Source organism: Budorcas taxicolor, chromosome 14 (assembly GCF_023091745.1).
Source record: "Budorcas taxicolor isolate Tak-1 chromosome 14, Takin1.1, whole genome shotgun sequence".
Classification (NCBI taxonomy): domain Eukaryota; kingdom Metazoa; phylum Chordata; class Mammalia; order Artiodactyla; family Bovidae; genus Budorcas; species Budorcas taxicolor.
This window is the reverse complement of record NC_068923.1, coordinates 52,142,462-52,169,099: the sequence shown is the minus strand read 5'-3', so window position 1 is coordinate 52,169,099 and position 26,638 is coordinate 52,142,462. Positions and strand designations below refer to the sequence as shown.

The following is a 26,638-nucleotide window of genomic DNA, read 5'->3' as shown; positions in this document are numbered from 1 at the left end:
ATTTCTGATCTACTGTTCTCAAAGAAGAACACTTAGTTCTTTATCACATCACCGTAAAGCAATTATTTACAGATTTAAATTAATAATAAGACAACACATGAAAGTAGAACATGAGATTCAACTGGTTCAGGCACAGTACCGGTTTATACTATACAAACGCATTGAAACTCAGCGATACATTGGTTGCATCTAAAGGTTTTAAACAATAGCAACAACAAACAAAATGAATATATAAACAAGAAAACAGGATACCGTCTTTATAACAGCACCATGAAGAAGCCTTGGCCAAGAGTCTGCCAAAAGTGCTATCCTGAGATATTTTAAGACCAACAAACTTTTCACATTTATGCAGTGCCATTCAGAAGTAAACATACTCTCACAATTGCTTTTGTTTGGAAAGAGACTGGTGTGAAATGACTGAAGCTTGATTTGCAGCTATTTTGTATGGTTCTTGTCCAGAGCCTTGAGGTGGGGAAGGAAGTGGGGTTTCAGGAGTTGCTAAAAAAGAAACAGAGAATTGTTTGTGATGCTGGCAGTCACCCTGGCCCATCTCATTAAGTTTTGCATGACACCAATATGCATTACTTTATTTTGTATATGTTTTTAAAAGATCATATATAAAGTAGTGATTATAATACATAATCAGGTCATTGACATACTACTGGAGATGCACTCCCCTATTAGCATTAAACTAAATCATACTTTAAAATGTTGATAATCACTTTAAGATATCACCTGCTTTTATATAATAGCATTTATGGGCATTCGATTCTCTCATAATCTCAGCAGAAAAAAAATTTTAATGAAAAGAATTAACAGAAAACTAATTTTTTTCCAAGTCTCACAATACAAATTTTACAATATTTACAATCAAAAAAGCACATAAAATAAAACATATTTGGTTTAGATTTCACTAACTCAAACGTTGTTGGTTAGTTGCTTAGGTGTGTCTGACTCTTTGTGACCCCATGGACTATAGCTCACCAAGTTCCTCTGTCGATGGGATTGTCCAGGCAAGGATACTGGAGTGGGTTGCCATTTCCTTTTCCAGGGGATCCTCCCAACCCAGGGATTGAACTATGTCTCCTGCCTTGGCAGGCAGATTCTTTACTGTTTGAGCCACCAGGAAAGCCAACTCAAATATTAGATGACATTAACAAAAATAATAACAAGGTAAGGTAACTCTTCAAGTGCTTTGAAATCTATGTTGTTGTTGTTTAGTCATTAAGCCACGTTTGACTCTTGTGAGATCCTTCATGGACTGTAGGCCGCCAGGATCCTCTTTTTAAGGCATTTCCCAAGCAAGCACACTGGAGTGGGTTGCCATTTCCTTCTCCAGGGGATCTTCCTGACCCAGGCGGGTTCTTTACTACGGAGCCACCAGGGAAGTTCTTGTTGTAGTTAAAAGCATCTGAAATATACTGACTTTGTCACTTCAAAATTATTGTTACAATGACGCTTGGCTGTTCCTTACCCATAAATGCGAAGAACACTGAGTAATTTAAAAAATCAGTTATAGTTTGAATATTTCATTGTCTATGATAGTATATCTATTGGCAAATTTTAACCATATTATAAAATAATCCAGGAGCCATTCTACAATTTTTAAAACTTGAAATATTTTAGTATTCACATTTATTATTAACCCATGCATTTAACAGAATAAACAGAAAATGTTTGATGATCAGACTGAGACATTATCAATTTAATGACTTTATCGATTATTTTTCTGGAATAGTTTTCAAAAACACAAAAAAGAACAGCCCCTTTTTGCCTAGTTTTCTTTAATATATTAACTTTATATTATTACATGAGAATTAGCAATGACTTAAAAACAATATTTTTAGATACAATTCAAGTGACAAAAGAATTATGAAATTTGCTTCAAAAGTTATTTCTGGATATTTAGGATGGATCTAATACTGCAGTAGCCTGCTGTAAAAGACCAAGAAAATATGCATGAACTTTCATTTTTATGTGTGCTTGAGTTTAATGCTTTCCTTTGTGTCAAATATAAACTGCTTCAAATGACCATAAGCAAAGCAAAGTTTTCCTTTACAAATGGATCTCTTAAATAGTGTGCTGGAAGAGGGAAAATAAAAATGAAAAGTGTGATGATGTGATTCTAAAAAGATTAGGGTCAGCAAGTATGCTTTTAAAATACTAGAAAACTAGCATTTAAAAAGTAAAGGATTTAACCACCAGCAAAATTGTTAAACTTTCTTGCAAGTTGTTACCTACAACGTTCAGTGTTTTGTTAATGAGTTTTATTTTCCAAGTTTATGAATAACTAATCTCTAAGAGAAACAACTTCATAGACTCTTTGGTATGGTATTGGGTTTGCCTCTCTCTGTTCTTGACTGTTAATTAAATGAACATGGTATCTTTGCAAGATAGTCCCAGTATGGAAGTTCCTCAACAAATGAAAACTAGAACTACCACAGTATCCAGCAATTCCACTTCTGAGTATATATTTGAAGAACACAAAAACACTAATTTGGAAAGATGCATGCACCTCAATGTTCATAGCAGCTTTATATACAATAGCCAAAATATGGAAACCACACAAGTGCCCATCAACAGATGAAAGGATAAAGAAGATGTGATACACACACACACACATACACACACACACACACACACACACACACATATGAATATCACTCAGCCATGAATGAAATTTTGCCACTTGAAATAACATGGCTGGACCTGCAGGATATTACCCTTAGTGAAATAAGTTAAACAGAGAGACAAATACTGTATATTTTCACTTATATGTTAAATTCAAATAATAAATAAATGTAACAAAGCAGAAACAGACTCATGGAAACAGAGAACAAACCAGTTGCTACCAGTGAGAAGAGGGGGAGAGGGAGAGAAAGCCAAGGGAAGGATAATGAGAGGCACAAACTATATGGTAGAAAATAAATAAGATATAGGATGTAATTTATAATACAGGGAATATAAGCAATATTTTATAATAACTTTAAATGAAATATAACCTCTAAATCTGAATCATTATGTTATATACCTGAAACCAAAATACTACTGTAAATCAACTGTACTTCAAGGAAAGAAAGAATGGTCCCAAATTAATGTCTTTAAATTACATGGGGACCCACAGATTAAATGTACTATATTGTACATTTGTATTTTTTCTAACAATTTCATTTCTGCTTCTGTCATACACTCAAAGAACTTTGTGTTACAGACACTATTTACACATATATCTATTGCATCTGAAGGACAGCAGTGATAGCAGGCATTTTTGTGGTTTCTACTCTCCCTACCACAAGGGAGCAGTTAGATGGTACTCACTAAATTATGGTCACATTGCATTGAACTTTGGGGTAAAACAACACTGCAGCTAGTTACTAAGGGCTATCATAGATTCCGTAAGCAATACAGGTATGCATAATGATATCACAATAACTTAAGGAATCTGTGACATAGCTGGTTTAGTGTTTAGAGGCAGTAGATCAAAACAATTTAAATTAGTATAAATTCAGGAGCAATTAATTCTTGATAGTTTGTCTAGTCAAGATTTTTTAAATCTCTGAGTTGACTAGTAAAAATGTAATGTGCTAAATCTGCAATAATATCAGATTATCTACTATCAATCCCTTCAGTTTAGTTCAGTTCTGTCGCTCAGTCGTATCTGTCTCTGCGACCCCATGAATCTCAGCACGCCAGGCCGCCCTGTCCATCACCAACTCCCGGAGTTCACCCAAACTCATGTGCATCGAGTCGGTGATGCCATCCAGCCATCTCATCCTCTGTTGTCCCCTTCTCCTCCTGCCCACAATCCCTCCCAGCATCAGGGTCTTTTCCAATGAGTCAACTCTTTGCATGAGGTGGCCAAAGTATTGGAGTTTCAGCCTCAGCATCAGTCATCCCTAGTATATATATATAATCATTTTTGCTCCAAAGAACTAAAGGAAACCTAAACAACTCACACTTTGCCCAATTATGATACACATGAATTCCACTCGTCACTGCTTAGTTAAATAGCACTAGTCTTTCAAAAACCTGGTTCACACTTCAGTTAGTATGTTAACTCAAATCAACGGTGAGTGTTGCATAAACTCACAAACTTGACTGTATTGCAAACTTTACAAAGTTCACAGCTAACTTTTTCAGTCTACAAATAATTACCTAAATAATGGATGTGCATTTTGATCAGTAACCAATCACACCACATCCTTCAGTCTGTTCATGATTGTTATTGGTCAACGAACATATTTCCTTCAGTTCACACACTGACAACAAAGTGTGTAGTTGTGTTGCCTCCTGTCTCCCTCCCAGTGATAAATTCACATGACATTTTGCAAACATGGACAATTGAAAGAGAATTGGCTGGACGGGGAGAGTGGGCAGTAAAGAAACAAAAAATGATAATGCTGGAAGTAAAATTCAAATCGAATGTAAATGTAGTTAATAGAAGAAAGCACGGACCATGGAAATGTTCACATTGTCATTGTTTGAGTCCCTAAAAATACAGCCAAGAGCTTAAGCTGAAGGAAAACTTGCCAACATTAATGAGGAGCCCAATTCTTTGAAAGGATAGAGAGGTCCCAGAGGAAGTGAAACTGACAAAAAAAACTAGCTATCAAATGGTTTCTGAGAGATATTTCATGACGTTGAAAATACAAAGGATAAAATACTGGAAATCAGACTTCCAAAAGAGTAAATTTCATCATACGTGCTCACTTCCTCTTGTAAGTCCTTGAAAAAGAACATGGCAAGCACTGTCAAAACTACTCTTCATTTTTTTTTTTACAAAAAATTCTAACATTAATTTTCAGTGTTTTTAATATTTTAAATTATGGTGTACTAAACATTAAAAGTACTATTTTTAACTTCCCAAAACATTTATAACTTATAGTTAAAAGAGTTCTTAATGTTTTGACAAACATGTTTAAGGGTCATAAACAATCTTAATTTTTCTCTTATTAAGATTCCTTTGCATGGTACCAGTTTGTATGTCATTTTTATGGTCTTGCACTACCAGGCAAAGCTAGAACATCCTATATGTTCCTCTGCACTACCAAACATATGAAGTAGAAAGATTTAGGCACTCATATCTCCATTTTAGGGAGAAAACTCATACATGAGAAGAATAAGTGGCTTGCTTCACAATCTCCCACAATCAAATCCTAGAGAAGAAATTATATCCAATTTTTACAATTCCTGGGAACTAATAGATTCTTTCCCCAAATTTCACATTTTCTCAAGTAATTAAGTTTTAAGAAATATTGTGTTTCAAAAGTAGTCCAGATACTTACAGATCTGGTCTGTATGCATGAGTGTTGACATTGAACCCAAAAGTATAGTCTGTCCAGTTAATGGATCTTGAGACAAATGTGGGTGCATTGGATGATGGAGATGGTTAGCCTCAGTGGAAGCACCTACAGAAGATAAAAAGATGCTTGCGTAAGGGATATTTAATCAGGAACAGCAAGTTTACCTTAAAACAAGTGTTTTGATTGACAGCTTAAATATTGCTATTTTTGCAAAGTGGTTTTTGGGAATTCAAAAATAAATTAATAGAGCCACTGCTACATTAAGGACAATGTCAGCTTTCACTGTACACTGGCTAGATTAATGTTGTATCATATTATGTTGTATATTAATAATGGACCTTCCGTGCAGTTTCCTGGAATCATTATGTTTGCTGCCTGTTGTTAAGGCAATTCCAAGAATCACTTACCTCAAGTTTATAGTATTTGGGATCACCCTAATAGCATAAACAACTTTTATTTCAGAAAGATATCATTAGAAACACATTAACCACTAGAAAACTAAAACTAAAATAAAATAAAATAGATTTTACAAGGAAATTTAATCTAGATCAGAACACAAAATAAATGATTTCTTAAGTTATTCCTGACATCTACTGCAGCTAAGAAATCTCATTTTCCCCTTCTCATTGTGTTGTGTCAGTTAATTTATTTTGGGAGCAGAATGTTTATTTTTAAGCTATTTACTTTATGTATTTTTGTTGTTGTTGTTGTTTTATTTTGCCATTGGTGAGCTTTTAGAGGAGGAGAGACATAGAAAAAATATAATATACTCCAAGAAGTACCAACAATAAGAAATATATTTCCTTTTATCATATTTGGGAGGATCTGAAAATTGAGGTAAGAGGGATGGGTGGAGTAAAGGTGGTGGAGGTTGAGTATGAATGGAGGGGAAGTTAGAATATGTTCAAGTATTTTTGTTCCCAGCCAATAGGTTTTATAGATTTTTCTAAATGCAAAATAAAAATTGAGTTCATTATATGATGGACAAAAAGTAAACAGGTCAAACTTGCTCTAAAGCACTGTAATATGATGCTAAGAAATAAAATAGAAATTCTTAAATAAACTCACCACCCAGTAACATCTCCTGAAGTAAGTTGTCAATTTTAACCATTCCAAAAAGTTTAACAAATTGTATTTGCTCAATCATTTGCCACGTGATGCTCTGCAGTGTGGGCAGGAGCAGAAGCAGCTCCCCAAATCTGCCCCGGGAGTCATACTGCCGGTCGTTGATGTAGTCCTCCAAACTCAACTGCACTTGGAACCGCATGTTCTTAATCTTCACTGGGTCACTTAGCCCTTTTGCATCTAGTACAGGAATAAAGAGAGCAACCTAAATATTCTGTCTTACCAGAGTGTGAGAGTAAATATTCTAATATTTTAAAAGTTGCTGCTGCTAAGTCACTTCAGTTGTGTCCGACTCTGTATGACCCCATAGACGGCAGCCCACCAGGCTCCCTTTTCTCTGGGATTCTCCAGGCAAGAACACTGGAGTGGGTTGTCATTTCCTTCTCCAACGCATGAAAGTGAAAAGTGAAAGTGAAGTCACTCAGTCGTGTCCGACTCTTAGCAACCCTATGGACTGCAGCCTACCAGGCTCCTCCATCCATGGGATTTTCCAGGCAAGAGTACTAGAGTGGGGTGCCATTGCCTTCTCCCACTTGGCGGTTTAGTGGTAAAGAATCCACCTGCCAAGGCAGGAGACATGGGTTCGATCCCTGATCTGGGAAGATCCTTGCATGCCACCAGACAACTAAGGGTGTGCACCACAGCTACTGAACCTGTGCTCAAGAGCCTGGGGCCACAACTACTGAGCCCACATGCTGCAACTACGAAGGCCTGTGTGTCCTAGAGCCAGTGCCTCCATAAGAGAAGACAGCACAATGAGAAGTGCACCAAAGAAGCCTGTGCTTCTTTTTTCCACAACTGGAAAGTAGCCCCCACTCACTGCAACTAGAGAAAAGTCTGCACAGCAAGGAAGATCCAGCACAGCCAAAAATAAATAAACAAATAAAATTATTTAAAAATAAAACAAAAGGCAGTTTTTCACTGTAATCATTTTTACTGAAACTTTGGAAACAAACCTGGATCAAAAAAGACAATTGCCTTCAAACAAGCATATTCATTATCATCAATCTGAATTTCTTGAAATGGTCGGACCAGCTCATCTAGAACCCGGTTGGCCACACGGCTAATCTCGACTTCACAGCTGTTGCGGTGAATAACATAGTTGTTCCCTACATTAAAAAAATAATAATAATTAAACAGTCAACCCTCTCACACATGCAACATTGTCAGATTTTGTTTAAACTTTTATAAACCAATATTTTAAATGACTTTCCCTTGAAGAAACATGAATAGTACTTCCTCTCTCAGTACTGTTGTTAATTATGTTAGGAAAAACTTAACAACACTTACAGAATCAATAACATTGATAATATGATCACATGCATTTTAACAGCCTTGGTCACTGGTGATAATACTAAAGTACAGACTAATAACAAGCTAATTATTGACAAGGGAGAAACAAGATATAATGATTAGCTTTCCACTATGTCAGTTGTCTGTTAGTGCCTTACTCATTAATGAGCATGATACAAAACCTAAAGAATCTCTCTTGCTTCTAGTGAAGTAAACTAGCATTCCTTCAGTGGTATAGGTGTTTATACATATAACAACTACTGAGACACAATTTTAAGAAGCTTAAGTAGACAAGGCTAATTTCTTTAAACTATCGGGTATACTCTTATGAGTTGCTTCATTAAATACTAAATTCTCTCATCCTGAGCTTCTTTAAGAAGAATCACAAGGCTAATGTCTGCAACAGAATCCAAGGGAATCCAGAAATTGGATAGAAATCTGGACCACCTAATCTTTAAATATGTTCTACTTTAGAAAGTCTTGGGCTATAATATGACAATATTATAGCTTCTAAAATATTGGAAAATTGTAAGCTTATTTGAGCGCCTAAAATAACTGCTAAATTTTTATTTTCTGGTTTTATGAAAAGCAGAGTATTCTGAATTCTTTCACCAGGCAAAGACAATCTTCAGCATAACAACACAGGCAAAAGTATTTTAAAAAGTGTAGCCCTGCTCCTCTTTTGAAAAGTTGAGTTATCTAATTATTTAGGATAAGACTATTTAGAACTATGTGGTAAGATTTTTTTTGTTTTCTATGCTTATTATATTCACATTTATAAGGAGAACAGTATTGTAGGAGTGCTAAAATTGTAAGAAAATTTAGCAGAATTTAAAAGCAGTCATATTATGTGGTTTAGAATCCTAGCTCAATCCCTTACTTGCTTTGTGACCTCAGACAAACTTACTCTGCCTTCGTTTCTTCACCTACAAAATAGGTTGAAAATAATAGTACATATCCCTCAGGGTTATTCTGAGGATTAAATGAGAGAGTGTATATATAGAGAGAGACATGTTAAAGCACTTAAAGGCATATATCTTAAATAGTAAGTCGTCAGTTACTATTAGCTATTGTGATATTATGTTCAATTTATTTTTATTTGGGACAAAATATCTATCTAAAAAATGGAATAAGACAATTTAGTTATCATTTTACACAGCCAGAGGGAGAGACAGCTTCTAAGCATTAGAGAGATCTCAACTCTCTTCAACGGGAAACCTAATTTTATAAGGTAAGTAAAAGGGCAGAATTGATGCTCTCTTAACAGGAAAACTAATTTTCTAAGGTGAGTAAAGGGGAAGAATTGATGGTTTTGCACTGTGGTGTTGGAGAAGACTCTTAAGAGTCCCTTGGACTGCAAGGAGATCCAATCAGTCCATCCTAAAGGAGATCAGTCCTGGTTGTTCATTGGAAGGACTGATGTTGAAGCTGAAACTCCAATACTTTGTCCACCTGATGTGAAGAACTGACTCATTTGAAAAGACCGTGATGCTGGGAAAGATTGAGGGCAGGAGGAGAAGGGGATGATAGAGGATGAGATGGTTGGATGGCATCACCAATTTGATGGACATGGATTTGGGTAGACTCTGGGAGGCCTGGCATGCTGCAGTTCTTGGGGTTGCAAAGAGTTGGACACAACTGAGCAACTGAACTGAACTGAACTGAAAGGGGTGGGGACCAGAGTTCTTCCTTAATGAAGACACAAGCTTTTCCTTTGTGCCTTATCCCACTCGCTGTTATAATTTTGCCTGTTTCAGCACTGCTATTTAACTATGAGAATTTTTCAGACATTGTTATGAAATTTCTTATTGGGATTTTGTAGCATATCATAAGCAATGAGATCCTAGGAGATAAACATAATCTTTAGAAGATTAGAAAATGATATATAGTATAATTATTAGGCAGACACTTAAAATGTATGGAATTCCATAAGATAGTGACACAAATCACTAATTCTTTGTCCTGAAATAAACATACCTTGATATTTTGTTTATTGAGCAACATTTCTCTTTTATTTAATGCATACTGAACATCTCTTCTGAACTTCCTTGCAATAAAGGAAAGGAAAAACAGAGCCTCTGACCACCTAAATCCATTGTGAAGTGATAGCACCATTTGACAGTATCTATGAGTGCCTGGTACATATAGAATAGACCCCCTGTAAGTATCACACAAACATAACTTTTTCAAATTAAAATGAAAAAAAAAAAACTTACCCAAAAGCAAAATATCTTTATACATCATGGATCTCTTTGTAGCTCCAAGTAGTAAATGTTCCCCTGCATGAGCTCTCAACAGTGCCACCTTAATGAAAAATTCCAAGTTTAACAATTAATTATAAAACATGATGAAAAGATTTATAATATAAGTCTGACTAACTTAGTGTTCTTTAAGCCTGGAACATTTTTTTGTTTGTTTTAACAAACTACAATATTCATAGATTCTTACCATTATTAAGCCTTCTATTTTAAGCACATCAATAGAGTTTTACTTTCAAAATTTCTAAAACTAATAAGGCAATAGGATGACAGCAAGAAAAGGAAAAAAATGCAATAATTTAATGTTTGGGAGTGAATGATATTTGAGAATAGAGTCTAACAAACTATAGTTCAAATTCTGGTTTCTCCACTTACTACTTGTTTAAGCTTGGGTTAGTTAACCAGTATGTTTGGGACTCATTTGTTTTCATTTATCAAATGGAGATAGTGATGAAAATCTCAAAGTGTAGTCATGAGGACAAAAGGAGAAAAATATATGTCAAACATGATCTGTTATACATAATTAAACTGAACAAACAAAAGCAAAGGGTTTCCCATGTGGCGCTAGTGGTTAAAGAACCCATCTGCCAATGCAGAAGACATAGGAGAGGAGGGTTCGATCCCCGGTTCAGCAAGATCCCCTGGAGGAGGGCATGGCAACCCACTCCAGTATTCTTGCCTGGAGAATCCCATGGGCAGAGGAGCCTGGTGGGTTACAGTCCATGGGGTTGCAGAGTCAGACATGACTAAAGTGACTTAGCATGCACCCACAAACAAAAGTAAAGCAAAGAGGGGTGATACAGTGAAATGAGTATGTGGGATCTGGGTTCTGACACTTTCTAGACTGAAACTTTAACTCTGCACTAAGCTCTCAGAAGAGTTGGAGTGCCTGCTAAACATCACTAGTAGAAAGAATAGAAAGCATTTCAAATTTAATTCATCAAAGTGAATGCTTCTCCAGCATCTTCATCTCCTTAGTTAAAGGTATAGTCATCCAAAATGCTTTTACACATCAAAACCAAGGGTCCATTTGGATCCCTCTCTAATTGCACAGCACATCCTAGCACGGCTTCTCCATTGCTACCACCCCTGTCCAAACCTTGGTCATTCTTCACCTGGCCGACCAAAATACCTTCCAAAGATTTACTAGGCATTCTTGCTTCCTTTCTGGTTCCTCCATCTAAAGTCCTTCTTGACAAACCTTCTAAGATGATATCTTGTACAATATTCATCAATTAATATCACTCCTCTGCTAAAATCTCTTTAACTATTTCTTACTGTCTTTAGAGTGAAATCTGAACACCTCAACCATAGCCTCACCTGAGGTGATGGCTTAGTGCTTTGTCCATCCCCCACCACCACCGTCCACTCTGGTTTCTTCTCGCAACATCCTTTGCTCACTTTTCTCTAGACATTTTGCCTGCCCTGCCTCAGAGCCTTGGAATTCGCTATTCCTGAAGCCAGAATGCCTTTTCCTCTGATCTTGACAAACTTAGCCCCTTGCTACTCAGGTCTCAAGAAAAATCTCTAATTCCCAATTAACTGGATGTGTTACCACTCCACCCATGACTATTCCCCAACAACTCGTCCTATTTCATTTTATAGAACTTATCCCCACCTAGAATTATCTTACTCAGAATGTGGACATTTTTATTGTCTGTCTCTCCCAACATGAATACAAGTTTTATGAGAATAGTGATGCAATCTGTATTTTTCCTGCCATATAGTCACAGTTCTTAAAACTGAGCAGTAGTCCTAATAACTATTTGTGTGATGAATATATTGAGTGAACTTAACTGATTTATGTCTCAGTTTTAGAAATTGTTAAGTGGATATTATAAAACATGCCACAGAGCTCCTGAGACTATTAAATTAATGTAACATATAATTGAAAACTAATATCCAAATCCCTTATCCATAACAGACTCTGCGAATCCATGGCTATTAATGGTATACTGTTAATATTAAACAGTTAGTAAATAAAAACTATTATTGACAGGTTACTGGATTTCAATTTCCCAATTTTTAAATCACTGTCTGCATATATGTCAGCAACTTTAAAGAGTGATAATAAAAATATAAAACTGATAAATAACATAAACCTACTTATATGGCTTGGGGAGAGACAAGTAAGTTTTAGCAATTTAGCATTATTCACTGTGAAATAGCCTTCTGAGCCAAGCTATCTTTATGATATGTCCATAACCATGACTCATACCAGGAAGGGAGTTACAGAACATTTTAAGAATGATTTCAGATTTCACAGTATTTTCTTTTGGTAACCAGGTGAAATGCTCTTCTAGAAATATAACTGCTAACTTCCTGTTATCACTTTTATTTTCTGTTGTATAAATATTTTGCCCTTCTTCGGTTTTTAGACAATCATATACATTTCCCTTTGATTGTTTCTTCATTTTGTGTATCAATGATAAAAAGCTCTGGTAAGAGGGTATAAAAATAGACAGTGGTTATATTACATGCTATTACATACTGTGCTTTATCTGGGGGAATTGGAAATTTTCAAATTATTTACATCTATAGAATATTATATAATACTTAGAAGAGTTAAAATTGAATCTGAAACTAATAATCCAATCTTTATAGACATTAGAAAATTAAACTTCTTAATTACTAACTAAAATATCTTAACATAAATATGACAAAATATGAAATATATATTACTAAAAGATCACTATATCTGAAATCTATTTTCTGTAGATTTCAGAGCACAATTCTACAGACTTTTTTTTACTAAATAAATAATTTTTATATAGTAATTACCAGAATAAAATTGACAACATGAAAGGAACAACTTTATATGTTAATTGCATGAAAGTGCCTACAGAGACATCAACACAACCTGTGTGTTTTCTCTCTAGAAGTGGTCTGGTATTTCTGAAGAATTTTCTATGTACTTTTAGTAAACACCAAGACATAATGGGTACCATCTGCCTCTGAGACAAAAGTGTTCCCATACTTTGTCTTACAATAGCAGTTACCTGCTATCTGTTTTTCTCCCATCCTTTAATATTTTATTCTATTAATATTATTTTTTAAAATTTTGGTCACACCCCATGGCATGTGGGACCTTAACCAGGTATTGAACCCACAACCTATACATTGGAAGGCAGAGTCTGGACCACTGGACCATTGGGGAAGTCCCTATTATAAGCTTTTTAAACTTATCCAGTCAATAAATTTCTAAGACCCTTAAAATAGAAATGTAGCAGTCTGCCTCTTAATAAAACAGGGTAAATGAACAAGAAAACCAATTTTCTTTCATAAGACCATTTAACCTTTGTCACATATAGAAAATATATTACAAATATAACTAAAAGAACACACAAACTTAGCAAAGTTCAAAACACTTTTTAAAGTTTTGTAATCTCTTATATACCTGATCGTCCAGTGGTAACTCACAAAAGGCAGGAATATATTTAGCCCATTCCACCAAGACTAGGAGCTGCTGTTTCATGGATTCACAGACATCACCAATACTGGCAATTTTCTTAACATTTATGTCAGCACTCGCACCAGGGCTTGAGACTGAAATCTAGTATTAAGAACATTGTATTAATCTGTTATTGAAAATAACACAAGACCAATATATCTCTTTTTTCTGCCCCTGCAATAAGTAAACACCATTGAAGTGGGCACTCTTTTTATCATACTATCTTGAAATATACCAAACATTTTAAAACTGATAAATCAAATACCTATCAATTCAAGTTAGACTGAGAACATTCACTGCCACAGTCTGGGAGCAGTATCTTATTTTTACTGGCCAAATCTGTAAAACAAGTTACCACAACTTTGGGGGAGTTTTTAATAATTCAAAATGATTATACAAAGAGCTGTGGAGTATCCACATTGAACTAATGCTGTGTGATTTTATTTTTAATTAAAGATGATAGTTCCAGTCAGAAAGTCCACCTTTAGTTTGTTATAATTTATGAAGGAAAGTTTCCATTGGTAAAGTTTAGCAACTGAGGAGAATAGATTTAGATGAGAAGCCAGACTATGTTGCTGCATTCAATGGAAGCCCATTCAAATAAAGTTAAGACAGCACCAATCTTTGACTCAGCAACTTGAAAAGCTTAACATACAATGATTAATTTTTAAATGATATACAATTTTGAACTATCTAAGACATAAGTAGTGTTCAAATGCCTTTCTGCTGGAAAAAAAATCACTTTCTAAAAGTTATTCTAAGCGTCATTTTTGAACATGTCTGTGTGCGTGTGTGTACGTGTCTTTCTGCTGTATATGTGTATTTCCTCACAGTTCCTTTAAGGCCATTCTCAAAATGCTTTATAGGACCATCAAGTAATCTTCAAGTAATGAGGATGATAATGGTGAAGTTAACCTCATCATATTACCCTTGTGTTATCAAAAACGAAAGTAGTTGCACTGACTCATTATAAGACCCGATTAATAGTTAGCTATTTCATAATTTGCTTTACAAGAGAAAAATATCATTAACATTTCTAATAGGGACACTGCTAAAATAAACTTTCTTCAAAAGGTTTCTTTGATTCTTAAGTGATTTACTTTTATTTATACAAATGGTCACTTACATTTTTAACTCTAGAACTGATGTTCTCATTCGAGAAATTTCAAACAATAAACTTTTTCTTGTATTTTCTGAATTCTCGCTGTTCCCTGAAGTACCTGTTTCCAAAGCAGGTGCTAAGGTGAGTTCTTGAATCTAGGCATCATTTTCAAGAAAAAAAAACTCTAATGATAGTTTTCAACTAAATACCCTAAAAGCTGTGGTAATTGATTTCCAGATTCAACCAATATAACAAGATATTGCCCCAGGGCATTGTGCTAAGCATTAAGTATTTAAAATCAACCTTGTAAACAAACTTTTAACAATCTTAGATCGAAATGTATCTCATTTTTTTTTCCACTCAAAATATGGGGAATTGCCCAGGAAAAGTAAAAATTAAGTCAATAATCAACTAACATTTTCAAAGTGAAACTTGAAGTTGCACTAAGTGGAGTTAATTATAGTAATAGCACATGTGAATGAACTTAAATCAGTTTTGAATTATTCTTAAGTAAGCATTTGATCCTATTAAATAGGGCAGGATGCTGGCGCAGCAGTACCTGGCGAGACCGAACTTCTGCTTGTGCCAGTGTGTTGATGGAGGGGATGTTGCTGCCATCAAATGTGCTTCTTCTGGTGCTTATTCTATCACGTTCATTTTGTACAGCTAGGGGAGAAAATCACAGTATTTATTGGTTTGTTTTCTTCAACATAAGTCAGAATATACTCTTTGAAGTAAAAAAAAAAAAATTAGTATAAAAGGAGAGAAGAAATATTTCTGAAAGACCTGGTAGGGGGTGCAGAGATAAGTCTGACTAAAGATATTTTTCATTCAGTACCATTTTAAAAGTAGGAAGAGCCAAGCTTGTCACTAGAGTACATAAAATACTGCCTTTTGGGACTTCATGATGGTGCCCATGTTACAAAGTGGTAGGTCAGCCAGTTCAGCCATGCTGTATTTTCAATAGGTTGGTTTTCCATTGTCTCAAAGTTAATAAAGCCATAAGATATCTAGGGGAAGAGTATCACCGGTGAGATTGACCAGATTAAAGATAAGAGTGTATTCACTGTCAGAAAATATGAGTTATATACTCCGAAACTCCCATTTTTCTTTTTCTTCTAAAACAGCTGCAAAAATGGAAAGTACATTATTTTAGTTAGCTCAGTCGTGTCAGACTCTTTGCGACCCCATAGACTGTAGCCTACCAGGCTTCTCTGTCTATGGAATTCTCTAGGTAAGAATACTGGAGTGGGTTACCATTTCCTTCTCCAGGGGATCTTCCTGACCCAGGGATCAAACCCGGGTCTCCCGCATTGGAGGCAGATGCTTTAACCTCACAATCCTATAATCTCTTATGAAGCAATATCTTCGGGACAGTTTAGAGACATTAACAAGGCAGGGGTTGCAGCAGGTAGGGGTCTCTCTTCAGAAAACAGATTTGAATATCAGGAACAATGAAGAAATATTAAGTATTATATGAAAGTCTTCTAAGAAAGAGCTAGATCTCTTTGTTTCAGAAGCAAACAAACATAAAGAATAATGCTTATACCCAAATTTTAAATATAAGGAAGCAGAAGTGGGGTGGCACAGATTTGTATATTTGTTACATACAGAATAATATAAATCTGAAGTCAAAGTTGGATTTCAAAACATAAAAGGTAAAATTGTCTTCTCTTAACCAAAAAGAATGTAAACAAAGTCTGTACCCTCTAAATTATGTACCCTGATGCTTTACCCAATTTTGCTGGAAAGATAAGACGTTAAACTATCAGAGTTTATTACTATAAAAGAAATTCACCAATTTCTAACTAAACAAACTATTACCTATCAAATCCATTAATTTGAAAGAGAAAAAACTAATCTTTTTGCCTTTAAGAGCACGCTGCAGTCCATGAGGTCACAAAGAGTCAGACATCACTGAGCGACTGAACTGAATCTTTAGTTGGAGTGAATCATTAATATTTTATTTTAAAATCATATTTACTGGTAGCTTACTTCCTCTTTCTTTATTTTTCTTTTAACAAATACTGTCATTGACTTTTAGCCTAAACTGACTCATTTGAAAATGTGTATGTGGAGATAAAACATTAAAATGTAAGCTATGTTTTATGGATTTCATTACATGATCAATCTTTAGAAAATGCTAAAAGATATTGTGACATTTGTAATCTTCCTGCTGCTACTATTTTTGACATAAAACCATATTTATGTATGTTTCCATTTAACTAACCTTAAAATTATGCTATTACTGTAAATAAGAGAAGTATATCTACTTTGAAAGCAAAATATTACTTCTTAATCTATTCAGGAAAAATTAATGCATTATTCTATGAGTAGCATAAGATACACTTTAACTATTTTAAAACTAATTTTATTTAACAAATTGTAAAATTCTTAATAGCGATGTAGAAGTGTTATTTGCTTTTCATATGGTAGGAACGAAGCAGAGACTCAAGTAAAAATGAATGAAGATAACTGATAATGTACGTAATGAATGCCAGAAACAACCAAATATGTCACTAGAAATAAGTCATGTTGAAATGAAAGTGTTATAACTTTAATTTTGTCAACTTTATTTTGCCTTCTTTTTTAAGACTAGCAACTAGTAAAACTAATGGAATTTTTGTCTCTTGAAAATATTGAGTGACAAGGAAAAAAACTATGTTTAAGACAGGTCTGATATTTTTACATATTTGTACTATACAGATGTGATTTGATTTAATTTTCTAATAGTATGTGAAATAGTTTTGAAAAATATCTGCTTATATACGATAGTGAAAGGGACAAGCATGTGGCAAAATGACAAGCACAAAATCTTATAGCAGCTTGTTGTTTAGTCACTAAGTTGTGTCCGACACTTTCGTGAACCCATGGACTGTGGCCCACCAGGCTCCTCTGCCCATGGGATTCTCCAGGCAACAACACTGGAGTGGGTTGTCATTTCCTTCTCCAGGACATCTTCCCAATCCAGGGATCAAACCCTACCCTGTCTCCTGCATTGCAGGCAGATTCTTTACTGCTGAGCCATAGGGGAAACTCCCTTATAGGAGCTGCTGCTGCTGCTGCTGCTGCTAAGTCGCTTCAGTTGTGTCCAACTCTGTGCAACCCCATAGACGGCAGCCCACTAGGCTTCCCCTATCCCTGGGATTCTCCAGGCAAGAACACTGGAGTGGGTTGCCATTTCCTTCTCCAATGCATGAAAGTGAAAAGCGAAAGTGAAGTCACTCAGTTGTGTCTGACTCTTGGCGACCCCATGGACTGCAGCCTACCAGGCTCCTCTGTCCATGGCATTTTCCAGTCAAGAGTACTGGAGTGGAGTGCCATTGCCTTCTCCGCTTATAGGAGCTATTCCCTGCCAAATATTTAGAAGTGCTAAACACATCTGTTGCTAAATTAACTGTAGTTAATTAACTGTAGAACATAGGATAGTATAATTAGATTATTTAATATGTTCAAAATGAAATTACTGCACTTTGAAATAGAGCATCTAGTCTATTGTCTCTGTCCTTGAAGAGAATATAAGCTCCCTGAAAGGAGGGATCATTTTGTTCACTACTATGTACACTAAACCTTGGCACCAACAACAGTGTTTGGAGAGCAGCAGTGCACGATAAATTTGTTAGATAAATAAATTAATATGTGAAAAGTCAGTGTTCAGTTGATGTTTATGAAATAGATAGTCAATTGTTATTGAGATTAAAAATGCATTTAAAATATATTAAAATGCATCCTATTAGTATATTTTGCCATTTATCTTTTGAAAAAGACAGTGGAATGTTTGTTAGACAATAATTTTGTTGCCAGGGATAATGCAGTAGTGTACAGAATGTGTCAAGTCAGTCACTAGGTAAAAAGACTGGCTCCATCACTTACCAGTAAGTATCAGTGTCCTTGAGTAAATTCTTAAACTCAAGGAATCTCAGATCCTTCACTGAGGAAAATCAGAACTCATGTAAAGATTATTGTGATTAAATGAGAACACAGGTGTATAGCATTTTTCATCAATAATGTTAATTATCGTTATATTACATATTATTACCTTCTTTTTTCATTCCTGCTCTAAAGCATTTTCTTAATCGACAGTATCTACATTGATTCCTTTTGTCTTTGTCAACAACACATTGCCGACTGAACCTACAGTGCCAAAAAAAAAGAGATATATTTGCAGACAGTTATCATTTATCAAAAAAGCAAACAGACAGACTTTGAAAAGTATAGTTAAAATTAGATCAACAGAAAAAAATGTATAAGGATAATTACGAATTTTCGAATCTCATGATCAGCATGAAAATACAAGCCTCAACTCTCATGCAATATTTCTTATAAAACAAAACTGAATGGTATCTCACTTTTGGCAAGTATCCATGGTCATTTCTAACTTGTGCCATGAAAGCCAAACTCAGAAGGAAAACTTTAGTATACAGTTTATAACGCTTACTACTAACAGTTTCAGTGTGAAGAGGAACTTCACTCCTCTGCCCTTCCATGATTTTTCTATGTAAATATTCTTCTGATAGTTTTACCTCATATCTAATTGGAGTTTACTCTAAATTCCAAATTATATATCAAAAGGCAGTTGAATAAAGCATTAAGAATACAGTCGCTGTACAACTAGGTACCACTTCACACCCACTACCATGGCTATGATCAGGAAAAAAAACAGACAATAACAAATGTTGATTAGGACATTGAAAAATTGGATGGCTCACACATTGTTGGGTATAATACAAAATGATGTGGCTGCTTAGGAAGAAAGTTTGGCAGTTTCCAAAAAGGTACCCAAGAGTTATCCTATGACTCAGCAATTCTTCTCCTAGGTTTATACCCAAGAGAAAGAAAAACATATGTTCACACAGACTGTTTTACATAAATGTGCACAGCAGCATTATTCACAATAGCCAAAAAGTGGAGACAACCCAAATGCCCACCAGTTGATAAACATACAATGTAAACAAAACATCGTGTATTCACATAATGGAATATTATACACTTGGCAATAAATAAGAATAAACTGATGATACATGCTATAATGTGGATGAACCTTGAAAATACTGTCCTAAGTGAAAGAAGTCAGACACAAAATGTCACATATTGGATAATTTCACTTATATCAAATGTGCAAAAGATGGAAATAGAAAGTAGATTAGTAGTCACCTCACATTGGTGGGGAGGGAGCTGGGGCAAGTACTGGGAGGTTTCCTTATAGGATGGTGACATATTCTAAATTAATTATAGTGATGACTGCACAACTCTGCGAAAATACTAATAAACTAAATTGTGCACTTAAAAAAAAAGTACAGTCTCTGGAGTTAGATCTGAACTTGATTCCCAGTTCCACCATACACTGTCCATAGAACTTGGGAAGGTCATTTAACATCCCAAGTCAACCTGCAATTATAAAATAGGGAGGACTTGCCAGCACAGGTTGTTATCTGAACATACTTAAAAGACTTTGAGATTAGCAAAGCCTAAACTTTAAAAAAACATTTTTTCCCCTAAACTTACATCAATATAAAATTTTCCAAATGGAAAATATCATAGCATTTGCTTTAATATCAGTATGTGTAACAAAGGCTAAGTTGGCAGCAGTATTCATGATGGGGTGTTGGGAGGATAAGGTTGTATGTTGTTGGCATATTTTTTAAATTTCCAAAAGTTGTATGGAAACATTCCTTTCTCACTTTTCCCACACAGGAAGGGTAAACATCTTGAAACCTATTTGTGTTCAAGAGTCATTCTCTGACTCAGAATTTGTTGTTGGAGTGCTCAACTCCATATTCTGTAATAATCTATCAGGGAAAAGAATCTGAAAAAGAATCGATATCTGTATATGGATAACTGAATCACTTTGTTGTACACCTGAAACTAACACAATATTGTAAATCAACTACACTCTAAAATAAAAGAAAAAAATTAAATGGAAAAAAAGTTACTGTTTTTAGTTGCTTGGATAGCCTGTATATACATATATATACATATACACACACACATATATACATATACATATGTATACATATATATATACATACATATGTTTCATCTTTGACAGCACATATGACTTAAAATTGTAAAAATATTATTTACATGTTATTTTGTATTTATTTTACTATTAATCTTTTAGAAGCATTGAATATTTGAGGGAATCGTACAGAAAATGCTTTTGATGGAGTAAATCCACTTGATTTCTTTACACCTCTCAAGTTGGCTGTATATAAAAGCAAGAAATACTTTTCTTTTGCTTACCAAGAAGGTTTTAAAAATCGTTAATTTACATTTTTAAACCTACTTTAAACTCTCTTACAAAAATTACTAGAGAACACTAGTTAGGTATTTGTGAGTTATATATTAACTTTTCCACATCCCTAGAAGTCAAATGTCATCATAATGTGAGAGAGTTAACTTCTTCCTAAATATTCAACTTGTGCCAAAAACACTTCAACAATCCTACACGTGACTTTCAAAGACAGAGCAAACAGATTTCTCCTGTTAAAATCAGTGACCTTTGAATAGCCCATACTTAATCGACCGTATCTGTATTCAAGAACTGTTATTCTGAACATTAAAGGTGAAATATCTAACCCTAAATTGTGATGTGATGTTTACCTAGATACTATTTTTTTGAAAAAACCTACTAGAAATGTGACACATACAATATAATTAAATAAATTTTAGACAAAACATTAAAATCAATGGCAAAATTGTCATGAGAAATATATTTAAAATTTTAGAGCTGAAAATTTCATTTTATTTATGAACATCAACAAGCTGCCAAAATCATCTGCACTTTTATAATTTTGTTTTAAAGATCAGGATGTGATGATGCTAAAATGATAAGCAGTGTGCAGAAAAACACACAATCTGTGAAACCATTTAAATATAGATTTACCTATGGCTATTGGTATACAGCAAAGAAACACAAGGAAAAGACAACATCAAATTTCAGATAGTAGTTACCTCTAGGGAAGAGGGGAGGAAGAAAAAGGGAGAGGGGAGGTGTCCACAGGAGGCTTCAACTATATTGGTTTAAACTGGGTGATAAGTATGTGGATTTTTTAATATATATAAGTCTAAGATGTTTCATAAAAAAACCACCCGTGTGAATGCTTCGTATACATATCCACATGTACTCACTTTTTTCCATTCTTTTTTTTCCCCCTTGTGCTATACATTAGTTGTAACTAATTACTAGTGCTATACATTAGGTGTCATTAGTTATCCATTTTATATACAGTAGGATATGTTTGTCAATCCCAATTTCCCAATGTATCCCTCCTCCCCCTTCAGGTGTCCGTATGTTTGCTCTCTACATCTGAGTCTCTATTTCTGCTTTGTAAATAAATTCATGTATACTGTTTTCTTCTAGATTTCACGTATGTGTGTTAATATGCAATATTTGTTTTTTCTTTATGATCTACTTCACCTCTATGACAATCTCTAGGTCCATCCACATCTCTGCAAATGTGACACAAATGTACAATTCTGTTCTTTTATAACGGCTGAGTAATATTGCACTGTATATATGTACCACACATACTCACTTTTAATGGAGCTTATACATTTTGTTCTTAGAGTTATAGAAATTCGTAAGCTCTTTATTCCCTTACTTCTTGCATGGCATTTTGAAACACTGCTAAAGATCACCTTTCTGGAAGGAGCATTTCAAGTACCTGCAGGAATAAACGTGACTCTTGCGGATGCTGCGTCTGAAGAAACCCTTGCACCCATCACAGCTGGAGGCGCCATAGTGCTTTCCTGTTGCTCTGTCCCCACATATGGCACACAGACAGTTGACACCGTTGTCTGTGGTATTCATACTTGTTGTCTCTGGGACAGAACTATCTGTTAAAGAAAGAGGAGAATGCAAGTTAGCACTGAGTATTTCTTGTAGGAATGGTCCTGCTAATTCTTCAGGGCTTCCCTGATGGCTGGGTGGTAAAGAATCAGCCTGCGATGCAGGAGACACGGGAGACTCGGGTTCGATCCCTGCGTGGGGAAGATCCCCTGGAGGAGGGCATGACAACGCACGCCAGTATTCTTGCTGGGAGAATCCCATGGATGGAGGAGCCTGGCAGGCTACAATCCATGGGGTCACCAACAGTCAGACACGACTGAGGGGACCAAGCAGGTGCATATGCAGTAGTTATTCATGGGCATGAAACAGTCCGTTCCTCAGCTCCTGGGACGCTCCATGCCAGCGCTCTCTTTTTAACCACGAGCTGCTTCTGCCAAGTCTCCATTCCAATCTCCCCACTCCTATTTCTGAGGGTTAGACTTTGGGATACCACAGGTCCCAGCCCCTCAACCATACCCTTTCCCTAGGGAAGTTCATCCAGTCCCATGTCATTAAAAATCATTGTATGATGACAAATCCCCACATCTTATCCTTAGTCCTGCTCTCTCCCATGGATATCAGCCTGAAATACCCACATATCTACTGAATAACTTCACTTTTGAGTTTAATAAGAACTGCAAATTAATGTATCAAAAACAGAGCTCATTTTTTTTCTTCTAGAACTCATTTTCCATTCGTCTTCCCTCGTCAGTTAATGGTACCATCTGGTACCTACTGCCAATAATCTTGGCCTCTTCATTGAACTCTTTTCTTCACTGCTCATATCCAATCAACAAATCATATTTAAAATACATATTGCATTCACAACTTTTCACCCTTTCACTATGGCCACCCTTATTCAATTAAATATAACCTTTCCCCTGGATTATTGCAACAGCTTCCTATCTAATTTCGCAAATACTTCCACCTTGGTTCCCCCACTGTTTATTGCCCCAAAGCCTCTAATATGCTCTTGGCATAAGAAATTCACATTATCTTAGTCTTCTGCATCCAATCCTTAGGTACAGAACAAGCCTACACATCTCCCCCTGGCCTGTAGAGCCCTGAGCGTAAAGGTCCCCCTTCCACCTCTCTGATCCCATTATTTCACACTATTTTTCATCCTGTTCACTAGTCCTCAGTAATGTTGCCTGTTCCCCCGCCCAAGCCTTGAAGTCTGTTCCCATCTCAGAGCCTTTACACTTGCTGTTTGCTCTGCCTGAAAGGGAAGCTCTTCCTCAAGAATTTCTATGACCTGGCTATCCAGTTGCTGCGCAAATTTTACATTTGCTGAGAAACAGTCTGCAAACACACATCTAAAAGAATCAGCTACCATCTGACCTCAAGTAGAACCCAGAACCCTGCCTATTCTTTAAACTAACCACTTCATTGTCTAAAGTTATATTATGTTTTTTTAGTGTGTTCATTTATTACCTATCTTTCCTCACAGAATAAAAACTTCATGATGTCAGAGGACTTATCTGTCTTAGTCATCCCTCTGTCTTCCAGCTCTAGAACTATGCCTGACATAAAGTGATAGCTAATTGTTTTAAAGAAAGAGGCTTTTAAAAATATACATAGATGTTTTTACTTATTTCTTAAATTAGTTAATATTGTTTACTACACAAGATGGTTGGATGGCATCACTGATTCAATGGACATGAGTTTGAGTAAGCTCTGGGAGATGGTGAAGGACAGGGAAGCCTGGCAAGCTGCAGTCCACGGGGACCCAAAGAGCTGGACATGACAGATTAAATAACAACACATCTTTATGGGCTTCCCAAGTGGCGCTGGTGGTAAAGACACCACCTGCCAATGCAGGTGACACAAGAGATGCAAGTTTGATCCCTGGGTTGGGAAGGTCCCTTGGTGGAGGGACTGGCAATGTACTCCAGTATTCTTGCCTGTAAAATCCTGTGGACAGAGAAACCTGGCGAGCTATAGTCCATGGGGTCACAAGAGTCAGACAGGACTGACAACTGAGCACACATCTTAACACATCTCTATGTACTCAAAAGATATTGAATATATAAGAATATATTATAAACTTTAATTGATCATAACATTATATAATAATATAAATATAATAATTCATTACTATATTCCCATTATAAAAAGATAAAAGACTGTCATGTCCCAACTACATTCTGGGAGAATATATGTATTCTACTTACTAATACTCCTGAGTTGACAAATAGTGTCATATATAACTTCATAAAACTAAAAAATACCTTCAGTGAGAATATATTTAAGGCCAATCATGTGACACTTTAGAATTTAAATGCTAGGAATTTTTCCTTTCGTAACATAAATAGAACAGGTATTAGAAATACGGCAAAAGTGTCAAGAATTGATTGCGTTCTGGAAGATTATACGGAACTACAAAAAAATATTCAACTCTTGATTCCAGTTTATTGTCATACTTACATATTACTAACAAGAAACTTACACATTAATACAAGAAAACAAGTTAGATAACACTTTAGAAATAGCCAAAAAAGTCAGTTGTTTTAGTAAATATGGTAAGTCATTCCCTATTATTTAGTGATCTATAGCCTTTAAAAAATTCATGAGTCTACTGAAGTAAATACTTTATTAAATACTTCTAGTCAAGTCTAAACATAAAGTTTCAAAATAGTGACTTCCTAATAGTTGTACTGAAAATTGATTTTAACTCCTTTGTGGTAAAATTTCATAATTCATCTTCTGAGTATTTTTAGAAATCTTCCTACTAACAAATTATTGTTGTTTATTGTTAATAACACTGCTGTCACAGTCACTGAAATTGTACACCACAGTATAACGTCAAAGTATCCTGAGTACAAGATACAATTTCAGTCCTGAGCTAAGCATACACATAAACACACACATACACACATTTTTCCAAAGCATACATAATTAGCACAGTTTAGGAATTCTAACAATTATAACTGATCTTGGATAAGATTTTTACTTGAAAAATGTACCTAAATTCAAAGTCAATGGTAAATTGTATTCTATTATATAAAGACATGAGCTCTAAACAAGTCATGTCTTATTTAAAGTTAAAATGTTACAGTAGATAAATACCAAGAGCTTTGTGAGGCTAAACATTAGCTTGTCAAGTACGGTTATAATATAAACCATTCTTTCTTTACATAATTGTGGTCAAGGCAAAAACTTGATAGTAATTTTAAACAGTTTCTCAACAGCAGTCATCGAGAACTAGAATAATAAAAGGAGGAAGCAACCAGTAAAACTCTCCAGGGTTCCAAGGAAACTTTTCTATATGTCATTTAAAATGTTGCATAGAAAATACACTTTACAGACAATCTGCCAATCTAACTCACTACTGTGATTTACAATAAATAAAATAACTGCTGAAACTACTCTTTTTACCTGACCGGCCCATGACAGAATCCCAAGGTTACTTTATGACGCATAACTAAGCTTTTTCTACCTCAAACATAAAATAGCCATAGCATTATTCATTTAAAATTTTGTGATGAAGGGCAAAAGCCTCACATTTGTGGACTGAAAAAGCAAGCCCTGAATTCTCTAGCAATAAAATGCAGAGCTGCCCCCTAGGAATCTCAGTTTTCCTTCTCTCGTTATACTTACTTTTCTCTTTATCGGCAAGCAGATGAGAACTTACCATTTGAATTATATAGAATCTGCATACTGTCAAACTCCAAAGTTGTGTAAGTTGGGTCCAAGACTTCACTGTAATTTGCCATCTCCATGTCCAGTATCGGTTCCGATACCCTCATCATTGATTTAGAAACACACATACAAGTGGCACCACAGGCCCAGACTGCGTGATGGCTGTTGGGCTTTCAATCTGTGAGTGATAATCCAAAGTTAACTGTAACTGAGTGACTTATGTGCTGCAGTGGGAGGGGCTGTAAAACTGTAAACTCCTTCAGCAGGCCATATTCTGCTTACTTCTTTTTCTTTTATGGCAAGCAATTCCTTGTGATAATGTTGGAATGCTTCATGGAATCACCTTATCTGAAGTGCTTAGTGGACTAACATGATTTCCTAAATTGATTTCCAGTAGACAATAAATGATGTCACTAAGAGGATTAAAAATAGAAAAGAGAGTATCTCCAGTTTTGAACCATCATTAGAGCTTGATTTATCCCATTTAAGTGGCTGAAACTGCATGCCACAAGTTCTGAAAAAAAAAATGGGACTGACTTATCATAAATTTGATGTCAAAGACTACAAGTTAACACTTACCATAAGCACTTGATAATTTCAAGTTTTCTTACCCATCCAGTAAAGCTAACTTTA

The 26,638-nt window shown here is 35.3% G+C and overlaps 1 protein-coding gene across 1 annotated transcript; it reads right to left on the bottom strand.

Annotated features, from left to right (window-relative positions):
* Positions 1-376: 376 nt before the first annotated feature.
* HNF4G (hepatocyte nuclear factor 4 gamma) lies at positions 377-26,133 on the bottom strand. The gene is made up of 10 exons (XM_052651807.1): positions 25,998-26,133; positions 22,200-22,371; positions 18,572-18,666; positions 15,092-15,198; positions 13,377-13,532; positions 9,938-10,025; positions 7,385-7,537; positions 6,372-6,608; positions 5,286-5,408; positions 377-498 (listed from the first exon to the last, which is right to left on the bottom strand). The coding sequence occupies exons 1-10, from the start codon at positions 26,131-26,133 to the stop codon at positions 377-379; spliced, it is 1,389 nt and encodes a 462-aa protein (XP_052507767.1).
* Positions 26,134-26,638: the final 505 nt, after the last annotated feature.

What these genes read in the sequence shown, in the direction of transcription:
- HNF4G (XM_052651807.1), bottom strand. Translation starts at nt 26,133, where the DNA reads ATGTGTGTTTCTAAATCAATGATGAGGGTATCGGAACCGATACTGGAC. An exon ending in AGCAGGAATGAAAAAAGAAG is followed by an intron (nt 15,199 to 18,571) that starts GTAATAATATGT and finishes TTTCTCCCCTAG; the next exon opens with CTGTACAAAATGAACGTGAT. An exon ending in AGTTACCACTGGACGATCAG is followed by an intron (nt 10,026 to 13,376) that starts GTATATAAGAGA and finishes TTTTTCATTAAG; the next exon opens with GTGGCACTGTTGAGAGCTCA.